The following is a 24,477-nucleotide window of genomic DNA, read 5'->3' as shown; positions in this document are numbered from 1 at the left end:
GTAGTTGAGGTGCTTTAGGTCGAAAATGTTGGTTGAATAATCTTCACCCGACTGACCGCACCAACAATGATGCAGCATTGAGAGTGGAGTGTTAAATACATCGAAGAAAATTCTGCCGGTTTGAAAAAATATTCTCTTGAGTCATTTTTCTCCAATGTTGAGATTTTCAGAATTGTTGTAAACTGTCCCCCACCCCAATGTGAGGTTCCTCGCCCCTAAAATAGCATTCAGTATGTTCATAGCAAGCGTATAGCTTTTTCAATAAAGGAATTATATTATAGCACAAAAAATTACGTATAAAAATTACGGTCGAATCAACGGAAAACGCAATTATTGCCGAAAAAATTTATTTTTTTCTTCCAGGTTCGGATCTAGGTGGATGAAATTTATATGTAACAGTATACTAGAAGGTTCACTCTATGATATTTTGTATATATAACCTTGCGCGAATGTAAGCGTTTTTTTGAAAGTCATAATAAACATGTAGAAACTAGACTTGAAAAAAATTGGGACATTTTTTTCGGGTTTGTTGTTGGTAAAAGACCTCTCTTTACGGAAAAAATTGTTGGAATTGAACAACACAAGAAAACTTCTGAAAATAATAAACCAAACCAAACCAAACTTCTGAAAATAATAAATTTCATTGTATGAAATTTTTGTACAGATTTGGTAAATTAAGGAAACCATAACTTTAACCCGCCATAACTCCCCGACTAAGAGGTCAACTCAAGAAATATCTCACATGGTGGAGCTCTGGGATGTCCTTTATCCATCTATATAGAAAACTTGATGAATTAAATTTGTTGTTTTTTGGGCTAATGTCCTGCATTTCCCGATTTCGTTACACTGTGCGCCGCGCCGCCTGTAATGCTCGTAACAGGTTAAAAACAACGTATCTAAAATAACTGCTTATTTTCTATACGTTATTCTCCAATCTGTTGCGAGCACAACATCTACAGTCGACCGATGCAGCAGCGTTACTTTCCTACTCCGGTTGTCTCGACCGCTACACGTTATGCTCGCAACTGGTTAAAAAAACTGTTTATTTTATATACGTTATTTTTAAGCTGTTAGGAGTCCAACACGACCATCGACCGATGCAGCAACGTTCGCCGTAGTACATTCCTCACTCCGCTGTATCTCGACTGTCGTCCGTTATCGATGGTTGTCGAAATAACTGAGATTTTTCAAACTAGTTATATTTGGATGAAATTGCTTCAAGCCGCACAGAATTTCGTGGCGATGCAGAGCGCCAACTTCGTATCACGAGCAGTCGATCTCTACGTGTCGTTATTTCATATCTGTTTTTTTTAGAAGTAGCAACGGTTGCGTTCTGTTATTTCTAAATAACTGTTATAAAATAACAGATAGTTAAACAACAAGCCATCTCTATGAAATAGTACGTATCAACAAAAAGACTTTTAAATTTATTTTTAATTACACTAATAAAAAAAATTACTATAATTTGATTTTAATGATATATTTATAAATCAAGTTCAATCTACAGCGCCATGGCTGTGTTAAAAACAGTAATTTTTAATTAGGAGCCTTGGAAAAATAGATTTGATCATCTAAAGTTTTTCGTGTCTTGTCCTGATATACTTTATTCATATCTCAATTTTTTCAAATGGAACAAGGGTGGCTCATTAGCATATTTGGAAAATACATTTTTGACGAATAATTTGGTAACACACACTTGGTATATCGAGTCGAATTGTCGTTATGAATCGCATGTGACAATTTCAAATAAACCATATGCGAAAATATCAAAAGTTGACGTCATGATATGTCATTTTATTCAGAGTGTCATTTTCTATCGAATAAAGTAAAAAAAAACCGAGGGTGTCATTTAAAAATCAAAAGTTGTAGTCTTTTCCGGTGAAACATAGAGAGTGACCAAAAACAACTGAATACGTCGATCAATCCTAATTTTATTATATCATATAATACTAACAAAAATTTACATACAAAACTACCATACCAAATCTGTTTTTTAATCTGAAAAAAAATAAATAAAGTATAGTATATAATTTTATTATATTATTAAATTTGTTGTATTCTATTATAGACACAAATCAGCAAAAATTGTAATTTATAAGTAAACAATTTGAATAAAATAGAATTACTCTTCTAAAATTTATTCAGCTATTTTCTTTTTTCTCAGTGAGGAAAATTTCCTTTTCTCATTTATTACACTAAAGCTGAAAGTTTAAATTGCTCCGTGAACCATTTTTCTCCGACGTGTAGTACAAAAATGGAAGATTTTTCCGAAGGAATGGAAAACTTGCTTTAAACTTCCATTAATCCTACGGTTAAAATTTTTCTCGTTACAAGAAGAACAAAGTTACTAAAAATACTGGTATAAACATTGGAAATTTCAGGTTATTGCTACTGAGAATCGCGGGATCTGTAGGAAATATTTATTTATTACACAATATTATATACTAGTATTATATACTGTAAACACAAATTAACGAACTAAATACAGCCAGCAATAAAGTAGATCTCAAAATGAATTTAGCAAAAACTTAAGTAATGTACAACGAACTACTAGACAGAAAAGACATTTTAATAAATAACATAAAACTGGAAATAGTAGAAGAATACATATATTTAGGACAACTAATACACAGCTCGGGATCTCTACTACCTGAAATCATCGGAAGAATTAAGTTAGCATTGGAGTACTTACGGAAGAGACTCAATCATATTCAAATCCAGAATGCCACTTTATCTAAAGAAGAAAACATTCGACCAATGTGTACTACCATTCATAACATATGCATGCAAAACCTGGACACTTAAAACGGACATTATAAGGAAACTACAGGTAACATAACGCTCAATGAAACAAAATAAACTGAGAATAACCGTAAAAGAATAGGAGAAAAGATCCAGGTAAAACATGTCATCCACAGGATCAAATCCCTCAAGTGGCAATAAGCAGGACACCTGGCAAGAAGGACGGAAAATAGATGGACCACAAAAATTACACGACGGTACCCACGAGGAATTAAGAGACCTAGAAGAAGACAAAACCTGAGACCTAGAAGAAGACAAAACATGATATTAGGAAATTAGCAGGGATAACTTGAGCCCGCATAGCCAACAATACACAACAGGGCCCAACTACAGAGCATCTAAACATGTGAGGGAGGTTACACCATAACTGGAAATGATTAAATAAGCTGATAATAATGATGATAAAATTTAGTAAAAGCTCTAAAAAATCTTCTCTAGATACTGTTGAGGTACTTTCTACTATCTTACAATTAAATTTGGACCATCCAGATAAGAAGTTAAAGTTGAATACAAATACCTACGTCGTAAATAAAATATGTAATTATTTCACACTCATTGAATATTTGGTTTCCTAAATCATTACAGTTTTTGTTCCAGATATCTTACTGATTAAAAATCCTATAGTGGTAATATTCGAAGTTTAGTATGCTCCATCTACTCCACTAATAAAAAGAATGCAAAAAATAACATAACATCACGGTCTGGAAGTTCTTACTGGTTATGGATGTTTTCTTTTTGTTTTCACTGAGTTTCATTCTTATCAACAAATAAGAAGAACTAACTAACCTTCATACTTAATGTGAGGGAGGTTACACCATCTAATATATTATTATTAAAGTATATTACAATAAAAAAAATATGTAATTACGTTCGATGAGATTAAAACGGCATTTCAAAAAATGGCATGCGCATCATAACCAGCCAAATTATGAAATCATTTGTATTGCCCCTTTAATTTCTACTAAATGAAATAAAGCCGGAACCAAAAAAAAACACACTTTCAAATATCAAACGTTACAAAAAGTTTTCGCTTCATCTTTTGCCTGCAAAAATAATAGATAGTTTTATATTTAACTATAGATAGGTGTTCAACATAACAAGTATGTACTTATCCTTGGATTAATTTAACATTTACTTGTTTCAAATCCCGCTATTGTCTATAAGTTAAATTTTAATAAATCTCATCAACACACTGACTACGCCATAATTTCATGATACCATACCAGATACAGTCTCCCTCAGTTGGTTGTGCTGACTTGACACATGTCAATTTTGCTTTTCAGTGTCATTATGAAACATGACAATATCGTTTTTTGGCCGCATAGTTTTTGCACTTTTAGATCCGTTTGTCAGATAATATTCAAGCCAGAAGGATGGAATTTGACTGTGGACTGTGTGAACTGAAGTTTATACAAATTACACCGATCAGGTAAGCCGCTCTGTGTGGATACCACTTTAAGGGAATAAGCAACAATTTTTATATAGAATGATTTTTTTTCAATAAAAGACAGAATCAGAAAGTGTAAATCATAGATAAAAAAAAATAATCTACTATTAAGATAGATATGAAACTTAATAGTAAAATTTTGGGTCAAAGCGCCCCTCCGTGTTTTTAGTGGAGACTACGTTTATAACCCAGCGCCTTCGCCTTTTCTGCTGTAAATGTTTTTTATGTTTATATTTGAATTCAAAGGATTTATTTTTAAAGTTACACTGATATATTAGTATATCAGAGTAACTTTAATAAAACGTAAGAATATATATATTTTACAATTTATTTTTTTATTCATTTTACAGAGTTTCATGTAAATGATCGTCGACTGGCTGTCTAATGAATAGACCCAGATTTATAGATTTTAAAGCGAACGAAAAAAAATCAAACAACGAATACATACCATATATTTTTCTTTTATCTAAGATACATACCTTATCGTCTTTTGGAAACACGTACATTTTTGCAGTTTTATTAGTTTCTTTCTTTACAAGATGCAACACAACAAGAAAACACCATTTTTACAGTTAATAAATAATAATAAATAATAAAACTATTTCGGACTATGATATTTAAAATTTAGATAGATAGAAAATTAAAAAACAAACGAGTATTTGCAAACGCAGGCCCAAATTCAATAAAAATCAAAATTTTTCCTGCGAAAATCAGGCTTTTTTCACTGAAAAGGTATTTTTTGATTTATCAGCAGTCATTGTCAAGTTGACAATATACAGGGTGTTTTCGAATTAGTCTAAAAAATTATGGTGTGATTCCTCATGTGTTCTTAAAACAATTTTTATATAACCATTGGTACTTCCCCTTTCTGATCTACAGGGTGTTAAAAATTAAAAAAATCGATTTTTTTTGCTTAGCGTAAATGGTACACCACTGCTTTTTTAAAGAAAATATATTTTTTTCTTGACTGGCCGTCCTTTTTCAACAAAATTGATCTTTCAGGTTTTCTTGTTCATCGAACGGTTGTCGAGAAAAAAATAAATATACTTATTAAGAGCCCGCATTAATTCGTTTTCTAACGATTTTTTATTTTTTAGATTAATTAGGAAACACCCTGTATATTCATATCACAGGCAACCAAATAAACTAGTAACCTCTAAAAATTATTTTTCCTACCACTAGCGACATACCGTGTTTTTAGTGTGTACTAAATTATTTTATCAAAATTTCACCATATAAGTTTCCAGGCAATGGTGTAAATAAGTATTAGCATACTTCCATTCCAGGGGCACACTGCTTAACCCAAAAATTATATTTACGAAACTGCTTGAATCCAGTATTGTGATTCTTGGTTCATTAAAAGTAAACATTTGTATGCCCTCGTTGTTCTTAATACTGATCAAAAATAGGCTTCAATCATTTTTTAACAAGAAATTGACTTTTTGTAACATTCTGATGTTACAGAAAAATACTAGACGACAAATATACGTTTTTGTGTTTTGTTTTTAATTAGAAAAATTCGCAGCATAACGGGGGTTTCTTTTCTAAAATACAAGTAACGGAAACATTGATAAATAGAGTTTTCATTTTTCCTTTCAGAGGCACTTTAAGTAATGAAAAGAAATCGAGAATACTTTTTCTTTTGATATATTGAATGAATAAAGAGTCTGGTTGTATTTGAATAAGAATTTTTACTTTGCTGTTACATTTTTCATTTGTAGTCGCGCCTTTGTAATCAAGAAAATTAACAAAAAAAACATACTTTTATGAAAGAGATCTTAAAACAAAATGATACTCCCATTGTATTTACGAAGTGTCTTAATCAAAGGACAATTTTGATTAAATTCTATGAGAATAAAAAACTGAAAAAGGATTGTAATCCTGGAAACCTGGAGAAAAATATATGTTGGAGCCAATAGAAAAAAATGGCTAAAGGAAAAAATAATAAAATTAAACGGCGTCATAATGGTTTTTGAAATCATAATTATTGATGAGTTTCTGTTTGCCCGACCCCTATACCGGGTGCGCCTCAAAAGTGGCTCACCCCTATAACTTTTTTATTTTTTCAGATAAAAAAATATATTTGGTATGTTATATAACATAAATTAGGAGTGATTGACGTATTCAATTGTTTTTAGTCACTTTCTGTTTCACCGGAAATTACAGCAATTTTTGATTTTTAAATGACACTCGCGGTATTTTGTTCCTTCATTCGATAAAAAATGACACTCTGAATAGAGTGACATATCATATGTCAACTTTTGACATTTTCGCATATGGTCTACTTGAAATTGTAACATGCGGTTCATAACGACAATTTGACTCGAAATACCAAGTGTGTGGTACTAAATTATTCGTAAAAAATGCTTTTTCCAAATATGCCAATGCTCTGTTCCATTTGAAAAAATGAGATATGATTTAAAATACGATTTGGGCATCTTAACCGGCCAAGACACGAAAAACATTAGACGAAAAAATCTATTTTCCAAGGCTTCTTGATTAAAAATTAGTGTTTTTAACACAGCCATGGCACCCTAGATTGAAATTTAAAATACGATTTTCTTTAAAGCAAAAATGTCAAAAGTTGACAAATGATATGTCATTCTATTCAGAGTGTCATTTTCTATCGAATAAAGTAAATATATACTGAGGGTACCATTTAAAAATCAAAAGTTGTCATCATTTCCGGTGAAACAGGAAATGACCAAAAACAATTAAATAGGTTAATCAATCCTATTTTATGTCATATACTAACATACAATCTCGTTTTTCTTAATCTGAAAAAATAAAAATGTTATAGGGGTGAGCCACTTTTGAGACGCACCCGGTTTATCATTTACTAAAAAAATCAAGAAAATAATTAAAAATTAATAATTAATTTAGATGGAAGACGGCTGGGGATTGAAAATCTATGATAATTTTGGCGAGGGCAATCTCTAGACGTCATTAATTAAAAATTTACATAAAACTTGTCAAAAATTAACACAAATTATAGAAAGATTAATAAAGGATAGAACTTTTCCAGATACACAAATATCTATTTCCAAAAAATATTATTTTCTCGAATTTTAAACGACACCATTTAAAAATAATTTTTAATCAATATAAAAATAAACTAGAATCCTCTTAAGACAAACTCGCAGTAATCTCCATTAAAAATAAAACAATAAAGAAGAGTACGAACCAAGAAAATTACGTCTAGGGCTTAACCTCGTCAAAATTACCATCGATTCTCATTCCCCTGCCGTTTATGACGCCATTTTTTTATCGCATGGTAAAATATTTCCAGACACAAATGTAATCTCAGAAGATAATTTTAACATAATAGATTTGCTTATAAATTATTGGAGTGTCTAGAAGCTTCTTACTCTTAAATTTAAATTAATTGTTGTTTTTTACAATAGTTATTAGGATTACAGGATTAAAATAGATTTACCGTAAGTTCTTCAGAAAACCTCATTCTTTATATATAAAAAAGTTAAAGGATATTTGGTATAGAGCTACAAAACCAAAAAAAAATCAGAGGTAGAATTTTCTGCATTCTAAAATACTACCTATTCGTTCAAACTCTTCAAAGTATATATTTGATACTTTATATGTACATTTTTCCACTACAATTTCACGAAATCGTTGCTATTGTACCGAGAATTCTAAGAAATCCGTATTCCGTCCATTATAGAAAACATTCGTATTCAACAAAGCAATATCATGTGACACTGTTGGTACTCTATGTCAATTCTATTTCTCCGCTCCCATTTTTAACGATACGTTTGAGGGTATCGTTGACAAAGAGGTTTAAAAAATAGACATAAAGAACTAAACACAGTAAAAGATGTTTATATACAATCGTATTATAGTTTGGTTGAAATAATATTTACTATATTGAAGTATTGTCGCTATTTCCTGCCGCAAAAGGATTTAGAGAACAAATAATATACCGAACAAACAGCAAAAGAAACAAATATATAATCTAAAAAGAAAAATATGTAGTCGAATGCTGTAACCATATTTTGCGTACTTTATTAGCAGCCCGTAGATAGATATTAAAATATATTATTAACATTTACATACATTTAACATTCACTGGACGCTGTTTTTTTTTCGATTATACGGTATTTATTACATAATTTTTTCAATTCTAATTCTTCTTCAAGGGCCAGGAGAAGTTTATTTAATGAACCTGGTGCCTACAACTTCTAAGCCTCCTGCTAAGCATGTCCCAAACGTATTCAATAGGGTGCAACTTCCGAACATGCTGGCCAGTTCATAGTAGTATGGTTAGATACTCAATCTAATGGGCGAATTCGTGACAAGGCTGATTTGATTTCCCCTTACGTCTCAAGTGCTGTACGGTGGAGCATCTACTCGTTCTGCGACCAACGTATAAAACACTCACTTTCTCTAATTCGGCCAGCGAAGGCATATCGAAGGCGGTGTGTAAGTGAAAGCGACACTGTTGCCATATTAAAATGTGTAATATCTGTAATACGTTTGACAAAAATACATTGGATGAAAAATCCGCGTATATGAATTAAAAATTTATTTGTGTTAAACATAGAATAAACAACAAAAGTAAAAATTATTTTATGGGCACTGAATACTTCGTATGATCGAAAAAAGTCGTTTAGTTGGCTTGGAAATGACGACTATTGACATTTACCATAATATTTTACATATGAAATAACAGCGATCTTCATTTCCAAGCCAACTCTGACGCCATTCTTGGTTTAATCATATATTAAATTAAGTTGTGTAATGATAGAAAATCCGTATTATTAACATACTCTACCCTAAATCCGTACAGTTCGGGAAACACTGTCACTTGCAACCACCCGTTCTGTCGATTGAAAGCAGAACTACGGCACAGTACGCTTTATCCGCTGCGCTGTAAATGACGCTGAATGTGATCAGCGCGCAGCGACGCAGAGCCTAAATCTCGGACATCCTGACGATTAAGCCAGGTACATCTCGGACATATTTTGTGTGACGAAATCGGCCATAAGTTTGCGCATCTTCATATTTCTTCAAACTAAACCAATCAACGGTAGTATATAATTCAGAATATTCACCACAAAACCACCTTATATTGAAAAATAACACCAAAAAGTAATGACAATTGACGAAATTAGAAATTGTGTGTGGTAAGTTCATTTCAGACAAAAAACAAAATGTTCAGCAAACATAGTTCTTACTGAAGTCTTTTAGGAAAATTTGCTCTCGAAATTATTGTACAATATGTATGGTGTTTTAAAGTTAGGGTAAAAAACAACCCTTCATTAACCTCAACTTATACAGGGTGGCGCACCTCATTCGCCTCGGCTGATTATACGAAAACGGGAAGATGTAGAAACAAAATATTTTATGGGTATATGTGGGAAGGTAATGTGTACAATTTAAAATTATTTTGAAATGTACAGGGTGTTTCAGAACTAAGATCCATACCAAAGTTATATTTTTTCTTATGGAACACCCGGTATTTTATATCATTTTTGGATTCTTGGGCCCAAAAAAGGTATTTATTATAAGGGTTAAATATGTTTAAAATCTTTGGTTTTTGAGATATTGAAAGATATTTGAATTTGCAGGCTACAATAGAATAGATTATTAACACCCTGCACATTACTTTTCAGAATTAGTTCTTGTGCTGAGTTTAAAGGTAAAGAAATAAACTTTACAGAAAAATGTTATTCCTTCCTTAAATGTATACAGGGGTATCAAAAATTGTTGGTCTATTTTAAATATTTATTTTACATAAAAACTTCGTTATTTCAAATGCAACACTATGAATTTTTTTAAATATTCGAAGCAGATTTAAATTAGCGATGGAAACATCGAATGAATTAGACTATCGAATGGTTACTTAATGAATGATTTCAACTATCGAATGGTTTCATTCGAATAAAATCATTCATTCATTTGTATACTAAAGCATATGTGACAACCTCGCCGTGCGACTAAATGGTTATCGTTAAGCCACGACTATCGAATGCTTTAGATAAATGAAATTTAGTATTCGTTTTATTTTTGTCTGCGTCAGTGCATTATTAGTTCTTCCAAATTTTTATAACTTGCCTTCTAAATACTGTGCTATTTTTGCGTTTATTAAAATATTTAAAATACTAAAGTAGTAGTGTTTTTTTTTTAAATTGACGATTGTGTACGTGTGCAGGTGGTCAAAATTTTCCGAAAATTTGTGTGATTTTCCGATCTTTCAATTATTTAATTTTATACGGTATATGGTCTATTTTTTTAATGGGAAATTTTGAGAAGTAACAATTTTTAAGAGAGATGAGGTGAACTTATAATTAATTTTAAAAATACATATGTATTTGTATTTTAGAAGTTTTAGTAATATGAATTAGTTGAACTTAATAATCATATTTAAGTAATGTGGTAATGTGGTTAAGTAAATGGTTATCGAACTCAAATTTTGGGATGGGAAAATTAAATTGATTGATTAAAGTTTTACACTATTTAAAAAAAAAAAGACGATATTTGTGTTTTGTTTTATGCTGAATTGTAGGTACATGTATTTTTGCGAAGAAATATTTCATTTATTTTTTAAAGTAAATGCCAGTAAAATCAAATATTATTTTTAAATACTAATACAAAGTAATAAAAAGTAATAAACATATATAATTTTGATTTCTAATTTTTTATTTATATTTTTCTTCTATTACACTGCATGCTTAGAAAATTAATAAATGTTTATATTTCATGATTTTAAAATTTGTTGTTAATATAACAAATTAGTTCTGTAATTATTATTATTTAATAAACCAACGAATACTTACTTAGTAGGTAAATTTAAGTAAACTGTTATAAATTATAAATAATAATGTCCATAAACTATTGTCGACTTTGAAAATAGTTACTAACTGTCACTAGAAAATTGCCATGGCGACAAAGCCATCTTGATCACAATTTTATTCAAAAATCGCTTTTTATTCAAAATCTGAGCTAGATAGGTATAGGAAACCCTAACATAGTTTGAAAGAGCATTTAAGTCTGCTTCGATTTATTTAAAAAAATACAGGGTGTTACATTTGAAATAACAAAGTTTTTATATAAAATATATCCTTAAAATAGTTCAGCAACTTTTGATAGCCCTGTATAAATTGAAGGAACCAATACCATTTTTCAGTAAAGTTTATTTCTCTACCTTTAAACTCAGCATAAGAATTAATTCCGAAAAGTAATGTACAGGGTGTTAATAGTCTATTTTATTGTAGCATGCAAATTTAAATATCTTTAAATATCTCAAAAACTAAAGATTTTAAACATATTTAACCCTTAGAGTAAATGCCTTTTTTTGGGCACAAGAATCCAAAAATTAAATAAAATACCGGGTGTTCCATAAGAAAAAATATAACTTTGGTATGGATCTTATTTCTGAAACACCCTGTATATTTCAAAATAATTTTAAATTGTACACATTGTCTCCCCGCATATATCCCTAAAACATTTGTTTCTTCATCTTTAATTAAATTAGGGTAGTCAAATCTCAAAATAAAAAATAGAGAACAAGAGGGTAAAAAAAAGGCATAGGGTGAAACATAAACACACATTTTTGAAACGTAATGTCTAGAATTTACCAAAAAGTTGTTACGGGATTTATATTCTCATACATTTCTTTTCTAATTTTATTTATTTTGGGCTCAATATTGTAATTTTAGAGACATTTCTTGAATTTAGTTTATTGTTTTATCAAACCTGGAACATTCGCCATTTCTTTAAAATCTAAAAACAGATTGGTAAATAATATAATTTCTAGGCTAAAATATGTTTATTTACTGTTGCATTACACTTTTTCTTTTAACAACATAAAAAACGGATCTAATTTCACTGGAAATTTCTCTGTCTCATACTGCTTTATAGTTCTTCGAAGCTAAATACGATGCCTTCTATTTCAACAAGCTAAATTTGGTTTATATTATCATATTTTACACAAATTCCTTGGAATGTACCATTATTATAAAAATGCTATAGTTTTTCCCATGATTATAATACGGATTTAACTTTATTTTGAATCGAACAAGTGTTGATATCAGTGTAGCACATTCAATTGTTGAACATCATAAACTAAAAGTAAATAAAACGTTTAGTAATTATTAATAGGTACTTTTAAATATATTACTTACGATATGTGGCTGATATTTAGTCTCTTAAAGGCTTGCAAAATCGTAATTTTATTAAAATTAGCTTGAGTAGTGTCTTGACAGCGATGTGTTTACAGCCGAACAATATTTGAGGTTATTTTGTAATTTCTTATTCTGCGGCTACGTAAATATCGAGCATATTAGCATTAGTTACCAAATTAGGGTTTGATTGACAGTTATATATGACATTTATACATGATACAAAGAATACAAGGTATGATATTGCGCAGGTTGGTCACTACGTCACAGGTGATAAACGGCACCATTGGTCGGCAAGCTCTGCGCGCCAATTTCAAATTGTCAAACAGATTGTGTCATCCGTGAAATTTATTTGTGTCAAAATGTAAAAATAATTTTTCAAATGTCAAGCTCGATGATTTGACATAAATTTTGGGGTTATGTCCTAATTCTTCCCTATTTTAGGTCTTTTTTTATTAGTGGCAATTGAACAATATGGATATTTTTTTTGTATGGCGTATGACGTCACAGGTGGTATGCGCAAACTGAACGAAATTGGAGCCGCTATCGATCATACCTTGTTTTCTTTATACCATGACATTTATATATGATGGTGACTTTTTGATTGTTTACATTGTATATTGGTTGCGTAACATGGTACAAAAATAAAAAAAATTTTTTTGGCGTTTATTGTGTCATCTGTTTGACAATTTGAAATTGGCGCGCGGAGCTTGCCAACCAATGGTGCCGTCGTGATCGTTTATCACCTGTGACGTAGTAAACAACCTGCGCAATATCATACCTTGTATTCTTTGTATCATGGTTGCGTAATATTATTTTCCTCTAGTACTTTCGATTTCTTCTTCGATTTTCCTTTACTCTCAATACTTTCGATTTATTGGGTTTTTATATTTGACGTATATCATGTTTTGCTCTTAGGGAGTATGTTATTTGGTTTATTGGCAAAATTGATTTGCTGTGTTTTTTTTACTGCCCTTTTTGTCCGGAGTTCAATCAGGTATGTTTTACGCCATTTTGTAGTTTACTTGAAGGTAATTTTGAACTTCTTTTTCAGGCCATTTAATTTAGTTGGATTTAATTTAATTTAATTCCTATTTATTCCTATATTCATTTTGGATTTTGGTTTTGACCATTTTGTAACATTTGGTTACGTTTTATTTGGTATGCTGCCGTTTTCTTGCCAGCCAGTATCCAGTTTCTTCACCATGTGGTTCTGAGCTAACCATCACCTCATCACCTAGCTCATTTGATCCAGAAGACTTTCTGAGACCGACCAGACCGACCACTATGGGGTATTGAAGCCAGCTCACCGTCCGCCGTTTTGAAAATCAGTCAAAAAGCAACCATCTGAGTCACCGACCACCGAGATTCTGGAATGTCCTGATAAGTACCCATTTCATTTCATTTTTCTGTTTATTGAGTTTAATTATTTAATATTTGAGATAGTTATAGTTAACTTCTTTAGACTTTTTACTTGCGGCTCGATCTGTGAACTTACTAGTAAGTATCGCGAGTACGTATTTTAGTTTCCGAAATTCATCCCGTCTGTTATATAACTATTTGAGATTTATGATATCGATTTAATTATTTTGAGTTTAGACACTATCGTTCAAGTTACCACTTGTGTACTGCTGATACCTTTTGAGCTGTATCATTTTTGTAGTAAATTAATTTTCATTAATAATTTAATTAATTTTTAATTATTTTCATTAGTATGACTGTTCTGAGTTACTAGGTTTATTTGAGTATAAGTTTTAAATAACTTTATTTGATTATATTAGTTAGTACATTTCTGTAACTTCATTCGATATATTGACAACTGATTTTCCTGTTTTACCTTAAGCCATACATACAATATTTAGAGTTTTACCTTTTTATAGTGATTGCTGCTGAACCTTCTTTATTAAATGAGTTAAGTGATTCCTATTGTTTTATTCAGTATTTTGTTTCCCACTTTCTTTCAGAAACATCACTTTTACTCTTAGGGTCCAGAAAGTGGGTGGCGCTTATTTATATTTAATTTAGACACATTTAGTTATAACCCCCCTACTCTCCGTAGAAGCTACCGATTTGGGCATTGACCTGTTTGAGGAGTAAGAGTTAAATAATTAAATAATAACTATTAGTTTGTTGCTGTCTCTTTTCTTTATCTTTTGATTTATCTCACCGTAACATAGTTTTATTTAATTTAACACAGCTATAATATAAATTATAGTTTTTCTGTTGTCATATGAGAAAAAAAGGTTTTAGATATTTTGACACCCTTTTATAGCTCTTTTTATATCCGTAAATATTTTTTTTTATATTTTTAATTTATATTTCTCTTTTACCTTTCTCTCTTTCTATTCTTATTATTTTTATCTTAATTTCTATTTATTTTTTTTTATTAATTTTTTTTCTTATGACAAAGTTTTGTCAACGGTATGCGATTGATGGTCTTTCTTACTTTCTTAAAAATATTTATACTCAAAATAAAACAAACCATTTTCAACAAAACTTTTTGTTCCAAAACATAAGTTAACAGTAAGTAAACATAAAATAGTTAAACATGCTTATCGCTTTCACAAATACTTCTTGTACATAAATATTTCTTGGTTTTCTTTTCTGTACAAACCAGTGGGAGTAGCGAAAGACACAGATGAACAATCTTTTAAAGCATTGTGGCGATAGACGAATCTTTTTTAGATTTTGAGTTTTGGTATGTAAAAAAGAGGACTTTTTCAATACGTGAGAAAAAGAGGAGAGTGAGATCAAAAAGAGGACTGTCCTCTGGAATAGAGGACGGCTGGCAACCCTAAACTAAATACTTCATGAAAATAGGGCTAAAAATAAAAAATATAACACTTTAAATTTGACGGAAATATTATACGTTGCGTTTATCTGAGTGTAAAATCTAAGTAAAATAAAAGTGTTTCCCCTTGTAAAGACGGTCCAGGGACATATGTAGGTACTGTATATTATATCATAAAATCAGATACCCTTAACAAGGGCTGTATCTTTTATGGGTACTCATATTTTTTATTAGATACTCATATACAAGTGTTCTGAAATTCAATACCTTTAATTTAAGAGGAATATTTTACCTTTTATAGAGCAAAACAACCGTTATAGGTGTGTTATACGATAATGATTCAGGTGATAAAAATAGCCAAGTAGGTTAAGTAATTTAATCTGATATTTACAACTTCTAATCATAAATCTGCTATTTATTGTACGTACGTTATTTAATTGTTGTTACCTGATCAGTCTCGGATTTGTTAAATTAACTTTTAATCCTGTATGAGGCCAATAAAATTGTTAGGTACGCCTTTATTTTATCAATGTAATTAAATCGTATTTTGTACGTTTTTATGGGTATTCCTAGAAATTAAATTAGACTTAAATAGTTAATTTTATGGTTAATTTATATCTCTATAGCACAATCATTAAAATTACATGTTTGTTTCAAGTAGATTAAATATCACTTAACTGTAAAGTTATTAATAAACTGGGTTTTGAAAATTTCCAACTTGTTTAAATTTGTCGACAAGACCTAATTTATTTTAAATATTAACAAGCATATACAGGGTAAGTTTCCTACGATGTTCTCTATGGGTATCTCGGAAACTACTGGAGATAGAGAGTCGGTTAAATGGGGAAAGAATTGCAGTTTTGTGGGGTCATAAATATGCGCTTTTCAGAGTTTTCAAAAAGTTCATGGCTTACTAGATATTTCGAAAAAAACAAATTTCGGCTATTTTAAAAATTGTCCCTAATTCCATTATAAGCTATTTTAGACAAAAAGTTTTCAGATAAAAGTTGTAGATAATCACATCCTTAATGAGATTGTGTCCTCCGTTTTTTTCTAAAGCCTGTCATTTTTGACATATGACACAAACATATGTTTTTTTAAATGGAAAGCATAGTTGGCTATGGCTTCATAAAAAGCGCCATTTTTTAAGCTTTTCGGCGATATAAGCTATAATATGTTTTCTTCGAAAAATTATCGAGTTATAGCCAATTCTTATCATTTTTAAATAATTTCACCTAGTTAGCCATGGAAAGAGTTAATCGTCTTTGCTCTCATAAATGTGAAGCTGTCACATCCAAACTTTATAAATTAAAAGAAACAAAAATTGTAAATATGATTTTTTCAAATGAAGAAAAGCGTGTAAGATTATTGGTTCAACTTTTCTTCACCATACATTTTCGAGGATACGTTGACCGGTGAATGTTACGTTTTTTAGAGAACAGTTTTCAAGACTTGTTAGAAAAGTTAAATTTAGTTATAGCCAGTTCTTACCCTTTTTGACTAATTTCACTTAGATTACATGGTATGGATTCTTATTCTGTTATGATTTATAACTTATAAAAAATCGGAATATATTACTGAACGGTTCTTTAGAATTTACATTACACTAACTAAAACTTAAAAAAATAATATCACTGCATACACTTTAAGTTATTTTAGGAAATGTACAAAAAATCCGCCATTGTTTTGAGAGTTGCATCTTTTGAAAACTGAATTACTACTTATTCTCACGGAAGGACCGGTCGACTTAATCAAACTTCTCTCGTATCGCCACTTCGAGTGCCTCTCTTAATACATAAGTTCTTTTGTAAAGCTTATTGTTAATACCACATAAAAAAAATCTAAAATGGATAGGTGAGGTGATCGAGCAGGCCCATGCAATTAGTCCACCTCTTCCTATCCCTGAGTTTGCATAATTATGAAATAAATAATTTTTAACATTTCTTTCATTATGAGGGGGGGGGTCATAATGAAAGTCATGTTGGAAACACTCTATTGATGCACGTATCTACACGCTTTTCTTCATTTCAAAAATTCGTATTTACAATTTTTGTTTATTTTAATTTACAAAGTTTGGATGTGACAGCTTCACATTTCTGAGAGCAACAGCGATTGAACTTGTTTCCATGGCTAACTAAGTGAAATTGTTTAAAAATTATAAGAATTGGCTATAACTCGTAATTTTTCGAAGAAAACATATTATAGTTTATATCGCTAAAAAGCTTAAAAAATGGCGCTTTTTATGAAGTCATGGCCAACTATGGTTTCCATTTAAAAAAAACATATGTTTGTATCATATGTCAAAAATGACAGGCTTTAGAAAAAAGCGGAGGATACAATCTCATTAAGGATGTGATTATCTACAACTTTTATCTGAAAACTTTTTGTCTAAAATAGCTTATAATGGAATTAGGGACAATTTTTAAAATAGCCGAAATTTGTATTTTTCGAAATATCTAGTAAGCCATGAACTTTTTCAAAAATCTGAAAGGCGCATATTTATGACCCCATAAAACTGCAATTCTTTCCCCATTTAACCGACTCTCTACAGGGTGCTACAGGGTGCTACTATCTCCAGTAGTTTCCGAGATGCCCATAGAGAACATCGTAGGAAACTCACCCTGTACTTTGTACTATGTGCGCATATTTGAATTAAAACTTCTTACCATCATCAACCATCAGTCATTAAATTGATACATACATATCTGCCATTACTCGCTGACGAGTATTTGACACGCACCAGAAGATGGTTACGCAAGGCGTTTTCTTTCATAAGCTTTTCTGTGACTGAAAAGCCCGATACGTGATGTTATCTCTCTTCCGCACTCCGGACATTCAAAAATATCATTGCTTTGTTGCCTCTTTACTTTTTGGTTGTCGCTGTTAACTGAGTTTATAATTCTTCTCAACTGTGTTCTATTGTGCGTTATTACTTCTTCCCACTCATTCTCCATGTTTATCCCCTTTAAGTTTTCGTGGAAAATATCCTTGTATATACCTTTTGAGTTGTCCACCCGGTTTCCTCTTACCGTCTACAAGCTCACCGTGTAAAGCAGAGATTTTGATAGGCGGTTTTCTTGCATTTTGCATTCATGACCAGCCTATCTTAAGCGGGATTTTGTAATCATGACTTCAACGCTCTGGCAGCTAGCTTTTTCAAGGACCAAAACGTACGAGCCATGGTGGAACCATTTGAATCTTAAGAGTTGTATAGGGTAGTCTCATTTGCAACTTGTTTAATGCGTTCGGTACACTGCAAATTTCGTTTTTGTGCTCAAGTCGTGATTGTAGAAAACCTTGTATTTTCACTTCCAGAATGCTCTTGAGGCGCTGCTAATCCTCTGTTGAATTTCAGAGTTGATACTAGAGATGAAACGGATATCCGGTAACTATCCGGTATCCGGCCTAAATTTATTATCCGGCCGGATACCGAAAAGTAACTCAATATCCGGCCGGATACCGGATATTCAAAAAGTAACATAAATAACAACAAATAGTGTACTTACAGTTTAAACTGCTTCTATTTAAAACTCAAAATAACAAAAACTTCAAAAAAACTAAAAATATTCATTATTCACTTCAATGAAAAATACAAAAATGAAAACTTCATTTAGTGACATTGAGTTAATTAATAATAAATTGAAAAGATATAAAGATTCTTAAAATTTACTGTCTTGTTCTTTTCCTTTTATCAAAGGGAATTTTAGAAAATTAATAGCCAAAATTAATAAGTGGCAAAATGTGGTGAATAAAAATTAAATTTTCAGCGTTTGTCGGTAATAGGCGATTTCGCTTGTTTTCGTAAACCAAACCAGCTTCGGAAAACAACAACTTACTAAAAACATTGTTGCAAGAAGCTGAAAAGTATATTTTCGCAAATTTGGGTTAGTGGTTTGCGTTATCAAACCACCAACTGTAAGGGTTGTGATCAATTCGAACTGTTTTCAAGTAGTAGTCGATCACGCTTGCAATTGGGTTGTTCTCTTGATCGCGACATTGACTATTATTTTCAGCTTCGATTTCACTGAAACAATCGCGATAACCGGATATCCGGCTGCCGGATATTAGGCCATCCGGCCTCTCGGCTCACCGAATATCCGGTATTCGGTATCCGGCCAAACAACTATCCGTTTCATCACTAGTTGATGCTGGCCTTTTCCGAAATCAAACTACCGAGGTAATGGAATTCCGCAACATATTTAAATAGTTCTTCTCCGATTTTTATAGCATTGTTGTGATCTTCCGGTAGAGTGCACATAATTTTAGTTTTATCGATTTTAAGTTTAAGGCCCAAAGCCTCGTATGCCCAGGTATACGTGTTCAACATTTCTTGTAATTGCAGTAACGTTTTTGCAACTAGAGCGCAGTCATCAGCGTAATGAAGTTCTGTGATGAATTTTGTACGTGTTTTTGCCCTGAATCTTTTTATGCTGGACGGACCGCAGCGCCGTCATATCTGTATTTAATGCCCAATCCTCTTTCCTGCAGTTTGCTGTCCATTATAATGGACAGCGCTGCCATAAATATGTTGAATAGGAGAGGCGCTTATTCTATCCCTACCTAACTCCTGTATTTGTTAGGAAGGGATCGCTCAGTGATCCATGATGGTGATACTCTTGACTTGTTGTTATGGAGGCTTTTACATACTGTAAGAAATTTGTTGGGTACTCGAAACTTTTAATATACTAAAAGTTAAAAACATTTCCAAAATTTTTTGTCAAAAAAATCAAAATTTTAATTTTTTTTATTCGCGAAAAAAACCTCATAGACGTGTTTCTGTGCTCGAAATATACTACTCCTAAAAATATTTGCACTTATCTAAGACTCACTCTGTATACTCGTAGGTACTAAAAAATGTAATATGCCCGGAATCTGTAATGTCTGCACAATACTGAAATATACAAATTGCTCTATGATGTAAAGAGTAAACAAACACCGACATGTGTACGATGGCTGGCATTCTAAAATATTTTAAATGCTTGTCTCCGAGAAGGTATGCACTATTGTAATCGGAAATTCCGAACATTTAGGAATCAAAACATTGAACAATTCTGTTCCATGCTTCTCTACGTATTACAACGGCACAAAATGTAAGTAAAATGTATTAATAAATTGAGTTTTTCATTTAAGGTGTTAGTAACAGAATTATATTTATACAGGGAGTCGATCTAAAAAGGAGCAGCATTTATATAACCAATAAATATCAAAATTTGGCGAAAAAGGTCAATTTATAAGCAGACCCCTGACTTCTAGGGCATCTACCCTTGAAATTTTAAATGATAACCCCTATATCTTTTACTATTTTTAAATTCCTTATTTAATTCAAGACAAATTCCACTTTTGTGGATAATATTGAAGGACTCATAATAATATTGATTGACCTCACATACGTGTAACACGTATTGCATTCACCGAGTCACAGCAATTCGTTAAAAAATATTTGATATAATACTACTTCCAAATTCGTTCGTTTATTTACATTTCACCACTAAGTTTCTTCTTCCTATTTTACTTGTATTGATATTATTTGAAAGTGATAAATACAGTTCTTTATTGTTTGTTCGTGTTTATTTAATCATTTGTTTGTGTCAGTCACTCAATATGAGAATAAATATTTATATCATACTGCTAAAGTCTTAGATGAAGTTTAATGTTGAAGTTTCAGTATTTTTTATTAATAGCAATTGTATGTTCTCATGACTTACCTGTTGCCATTTTAAATGAGGAAAATCAGTCGCAAACACAGACGAAACGGCGACATGAGCAGAACATAACAGAAATCCGAAAACTCCAGCAATCCATGACTTCAACGGCATCATGGCGTACGCCAAAAATATCACAAACACCACCTGAAAACAATAAAAAGTATAAGTACCAGAACAAATGAGTTTTTTTAGTTTATATTAAAACTATTTATATATTTGAAGAAATTGTCTCTGCACGAAGCAAAATTGTAAGGCTGCAGCTATAACTATTGCCATTGGTAATTTTTGTTAAAACTAAAAACGTGTTCCGGAATTAATTTAGAATACAGGTTTGAAAAATGATTATTCTTTTTAATAAAATACAACAAAATGGATTAGAAAATTATCTATTTTTAGAATATTAATCTTGCCCAAACTTATGTAACATTTTCCTCTGGCGACATTGCAGCTTAGAGTTTCTGTTAAGATGAAACTTCTAAAACAGTTCTTCGGTTCCATGCTTGAATAAGTTAAGCTAATATATTCCTTGCCATGACTTTGCTCGGGCATTGTTCCCGTATATAGTATTTAGATTCGTTTTAAGTCTGGTCTTTAACTTACTAGTTAGTGTAGAAGACACACGATGCGCTAAATCCTTCACAAGGCTAAGAATTATATCTTGTAATATATTATTAATTATTACATTTTCTCAGATGCTGTACTGTGATTTCAACTAGTTATAATGATGAAAGCAAAATAGCGGCACGGTAGAGACAGGGACCAATTTTGGCTCAACTCTACAAAATTGACAAATAAATTTACAAATAATATTTCGCCGTGAATACTAATATGTTTTAATCTTTTAACATAGGTACTATACGACTAAAAAAATGGGCGTTAGAGTTGGTATTGGAAATGACGATCGGTTGTTATTTTATATATAAAAATATATAAAAGTATATAGTAAATGTTATCTATCGTCATTTTAATTCATTCCATTGTCATTCATTCACCCATTCCATCGTCAAGTCCAAAAGCAACTTGGCGCCAGATTTAATTTGCTGCCATTGGCCATTGGTTTGCTGCAGTAAATTATAGCATCACTGGTTCTCTATTTAACATTTGGATTCCCCCGTTTACCAATAAGTCAATAATTATATTGAATATTGATATAAAAAATAAAAAGTCCATTAACCAATGTCAATTTTGAAAATACTTAACTGTCACTATAAAATTGCCATGGCTACCCCAGCCGTCTTGAATGCCATTTTATTGAAAAATTGCTTTTGAAAGAGCATTTAAATCTGCTTCGACTTATTTTAAAAAATACAGAGTGTTGCATTTGAAATAACGAAGTTTCCGAGGAAGTTTCTATGTAAAATAAATATATAAAATAGATCTGCAGTTTTTGATACCCTTGTATACATTTAAAGAAGCAATCAAATATTTTAGTAAAGTTTATTTCCCTGCCTTAAAAGTCACAAGAATAATTAATTCTGAAAAGTAATGTACGGGGTGTTGCCAATTTTTTTTTACTACAGCATGCATATTTAAATATCTTTAAATATCTCAAAAACCAAAGCTTTTAGACATATTAAACCCTTATAATAAATGCCTTATTTTATGTCCTAGAATCTAAAAAATATCGGGTCATCAAAAAATCATCTTCTGAGTAATGGCAGTATATATGTAGTACACCTATAAAAAATGTGTCTTTAAGTTATGACATAATTAACAGTTCCCAACTAACAACCAGTCTCTAAAATATTAAAGAATATGTGACATATTCATGACTAATAAAATTAACCAAATAATACTATCCTCTTGAAACTTTAATACGTCCATAATTTAAACCACTACAATAGTAAATAAATTGTTATGATTATTACTCCGGCATGTTCTCGATAAGTTATTCGCGCGGATTGTGGTGGTACTCTGGCGGTACGTTATTACGACCACACATTGAACCGTGAATAGATAACACGCGGTATAAATTACGAGCGCGAGTGGGTTCACCCGCCGGTGTCACAATACCGTTCGCTGTTTGTATGATTTACTTTGGTTTATTTCTTAAACGGAAGCAAGTCCAGAGATAGAAAATGGTAATTCGCTTTTGTTCATTGTTCTTATTTGTCTGAGCAGCAAATTAAAATATATTGGTCTTTAGTATTAGGCATATAAGCAACAACAATTTAATTTTAAATAATATTTGATATTTTTGTTTTTAGTCACACTAGTTTTTATTACAATTTCCCAAAAAAACCATAAGAAAACCATAAAGATTCTCACAGTAAATTATTATCAATTATAGTAATTCTTCTGTAGAGATAGTAATATTTAATTCTCAGCTTACTATCTCTACAGAAAAAATTAAATGCTTAACTTCATCTAAAGGGCCGGTAAGATGCAAACTGGCAGTAGAAAACAAAATTACTGAGCAAGTGTCACAGTTCAGATACCTAGGAATAGTAATAACCTAATAGTAATAGTACCTACTACCATGATCCAGAGAACCCATATAGCACGTCCAAATGAAATTGCGTTTCTACAAGGGAGATACATGAGAAACAACATATGTTAAAGTGAACCTAAGTGTTTATCTAGTTCTAACATATACATATGAGATACACGCAGGTTTATATTGATAGAACTGTGTGATACAGTGTTTACTAGTTGTATACTACTCAATATTCTAAAGAGTATTTTGTAACGTAACAAATAATTATTAAAATGATGAAATCTGACGTCGGTATATGAGACATACAATGTATAAGTGATATGTATGTGTGATACTTCGTGTCATAGTTGTGCCTATAGTACACACCTTGTAAAAATGTGACGTATACACATAATATAAATATCTATATAGACACTTTGTAATAGTGTACTGTTGTGTCTACATTCTAGCATGAAATGAAGGTGTGAGCATGCGCGGATAGCCTCAGCGTAGATTCACCGACCAAATGTATCTTATGTATCCTCTTTCCTTTCTCCTTTCTAGGAGTGGTATGTGTTAGCAGCCATTATTGTTTTGTCATACGGAAGCTCTATATAAATGTTCTGTTTGTGTGTAGTTTAAAAGAAGGTAAGTTAAGGTAAGTACAAGTTTTTAATTACCTTGTTACACCTTCCTAAGAGTATTATTAATATTATAGCAGCGACTCTTCCCTTACTCGATACCCAATTTACCAAATTTTGACTCCTATGAATGAAAACTCCAAATATTCTCGTATAATGATAAAGAGGTTAGCTGAGTTAGCTCTGCAATATAATTTTTTTTTAATTTGGAAATAATAAAAATCTAAATGGACCAGAGAAAGAAAGATTTAAACACTTCAAAGAACTCCTTACACTGATATTCGGTAAGTTATTGATGGATCAATATACAGATATGTTTAATATTCAATAATCAGTGTCATATAAAATTTAAGGGTGAGATTGTTAATCTGGAAATAAAATACAACAAAGTCCAACAGAGTGCTCGATGAATTAGTATGCTAATAAACCAACTGCTTGGAGGGAAAAGATGAGAAAAAAATGACTAAACGAGGTCCACCAAATCGTAAGATATACCAGTGTTTCTATTTTAGTATATTGTTATACTAGGTACTTATA

General features: G+C 31.2%; 1 protein-coding gene across 5 annotated transcripts in view; it reads right to left on the bottom strand.

Annotated features, from left to right (window-relative positions):
* The window catches only part of LOC115880233 (Ca(2+)/calmodulin-responsive adenylate cyclase-like), a 549,269-nt gene that overhangs the window by 165,924 nt on the left and 358,868 nt on the right, over nt 1–24,477 (bottom strand). For all 5 annotated transcript variants that reach the window (XM_030897392.1, XM_030897391.1, XM_030897393.1 and 2 more), the window contains exon 4: nt 20,884–21,027. In XM_030897392.1, coding sequence (XP_030753252.1) covers nt 20,884–21,027 — 144 coding nt within the window. The remainder of the gene's footprint in view (nt 1–20,883; nt 21,028–24,477) is intronic.

The sequence above is a fragment of the Sitophilus oryzae genome, unplaced genomic scaffold (genome assembly GCF_002938485.1).
Source record: "Sitophilus oryzae breed Bouriz unplaced genomic scaffold, Soryzae_2.0 scaffold_1620_pilon_pilon, whole genome shotgun sequence".
NCBI classification, from domain to species: Eukaryota; Metazoa; Arthropoda; class Insecta; order Coleoptera; family Curculionidae; genus Sitophilus; species Sitophilus oryzae.
This window is presented reverse-complemented; position numbering and strand designations above follow the sequence as displayed.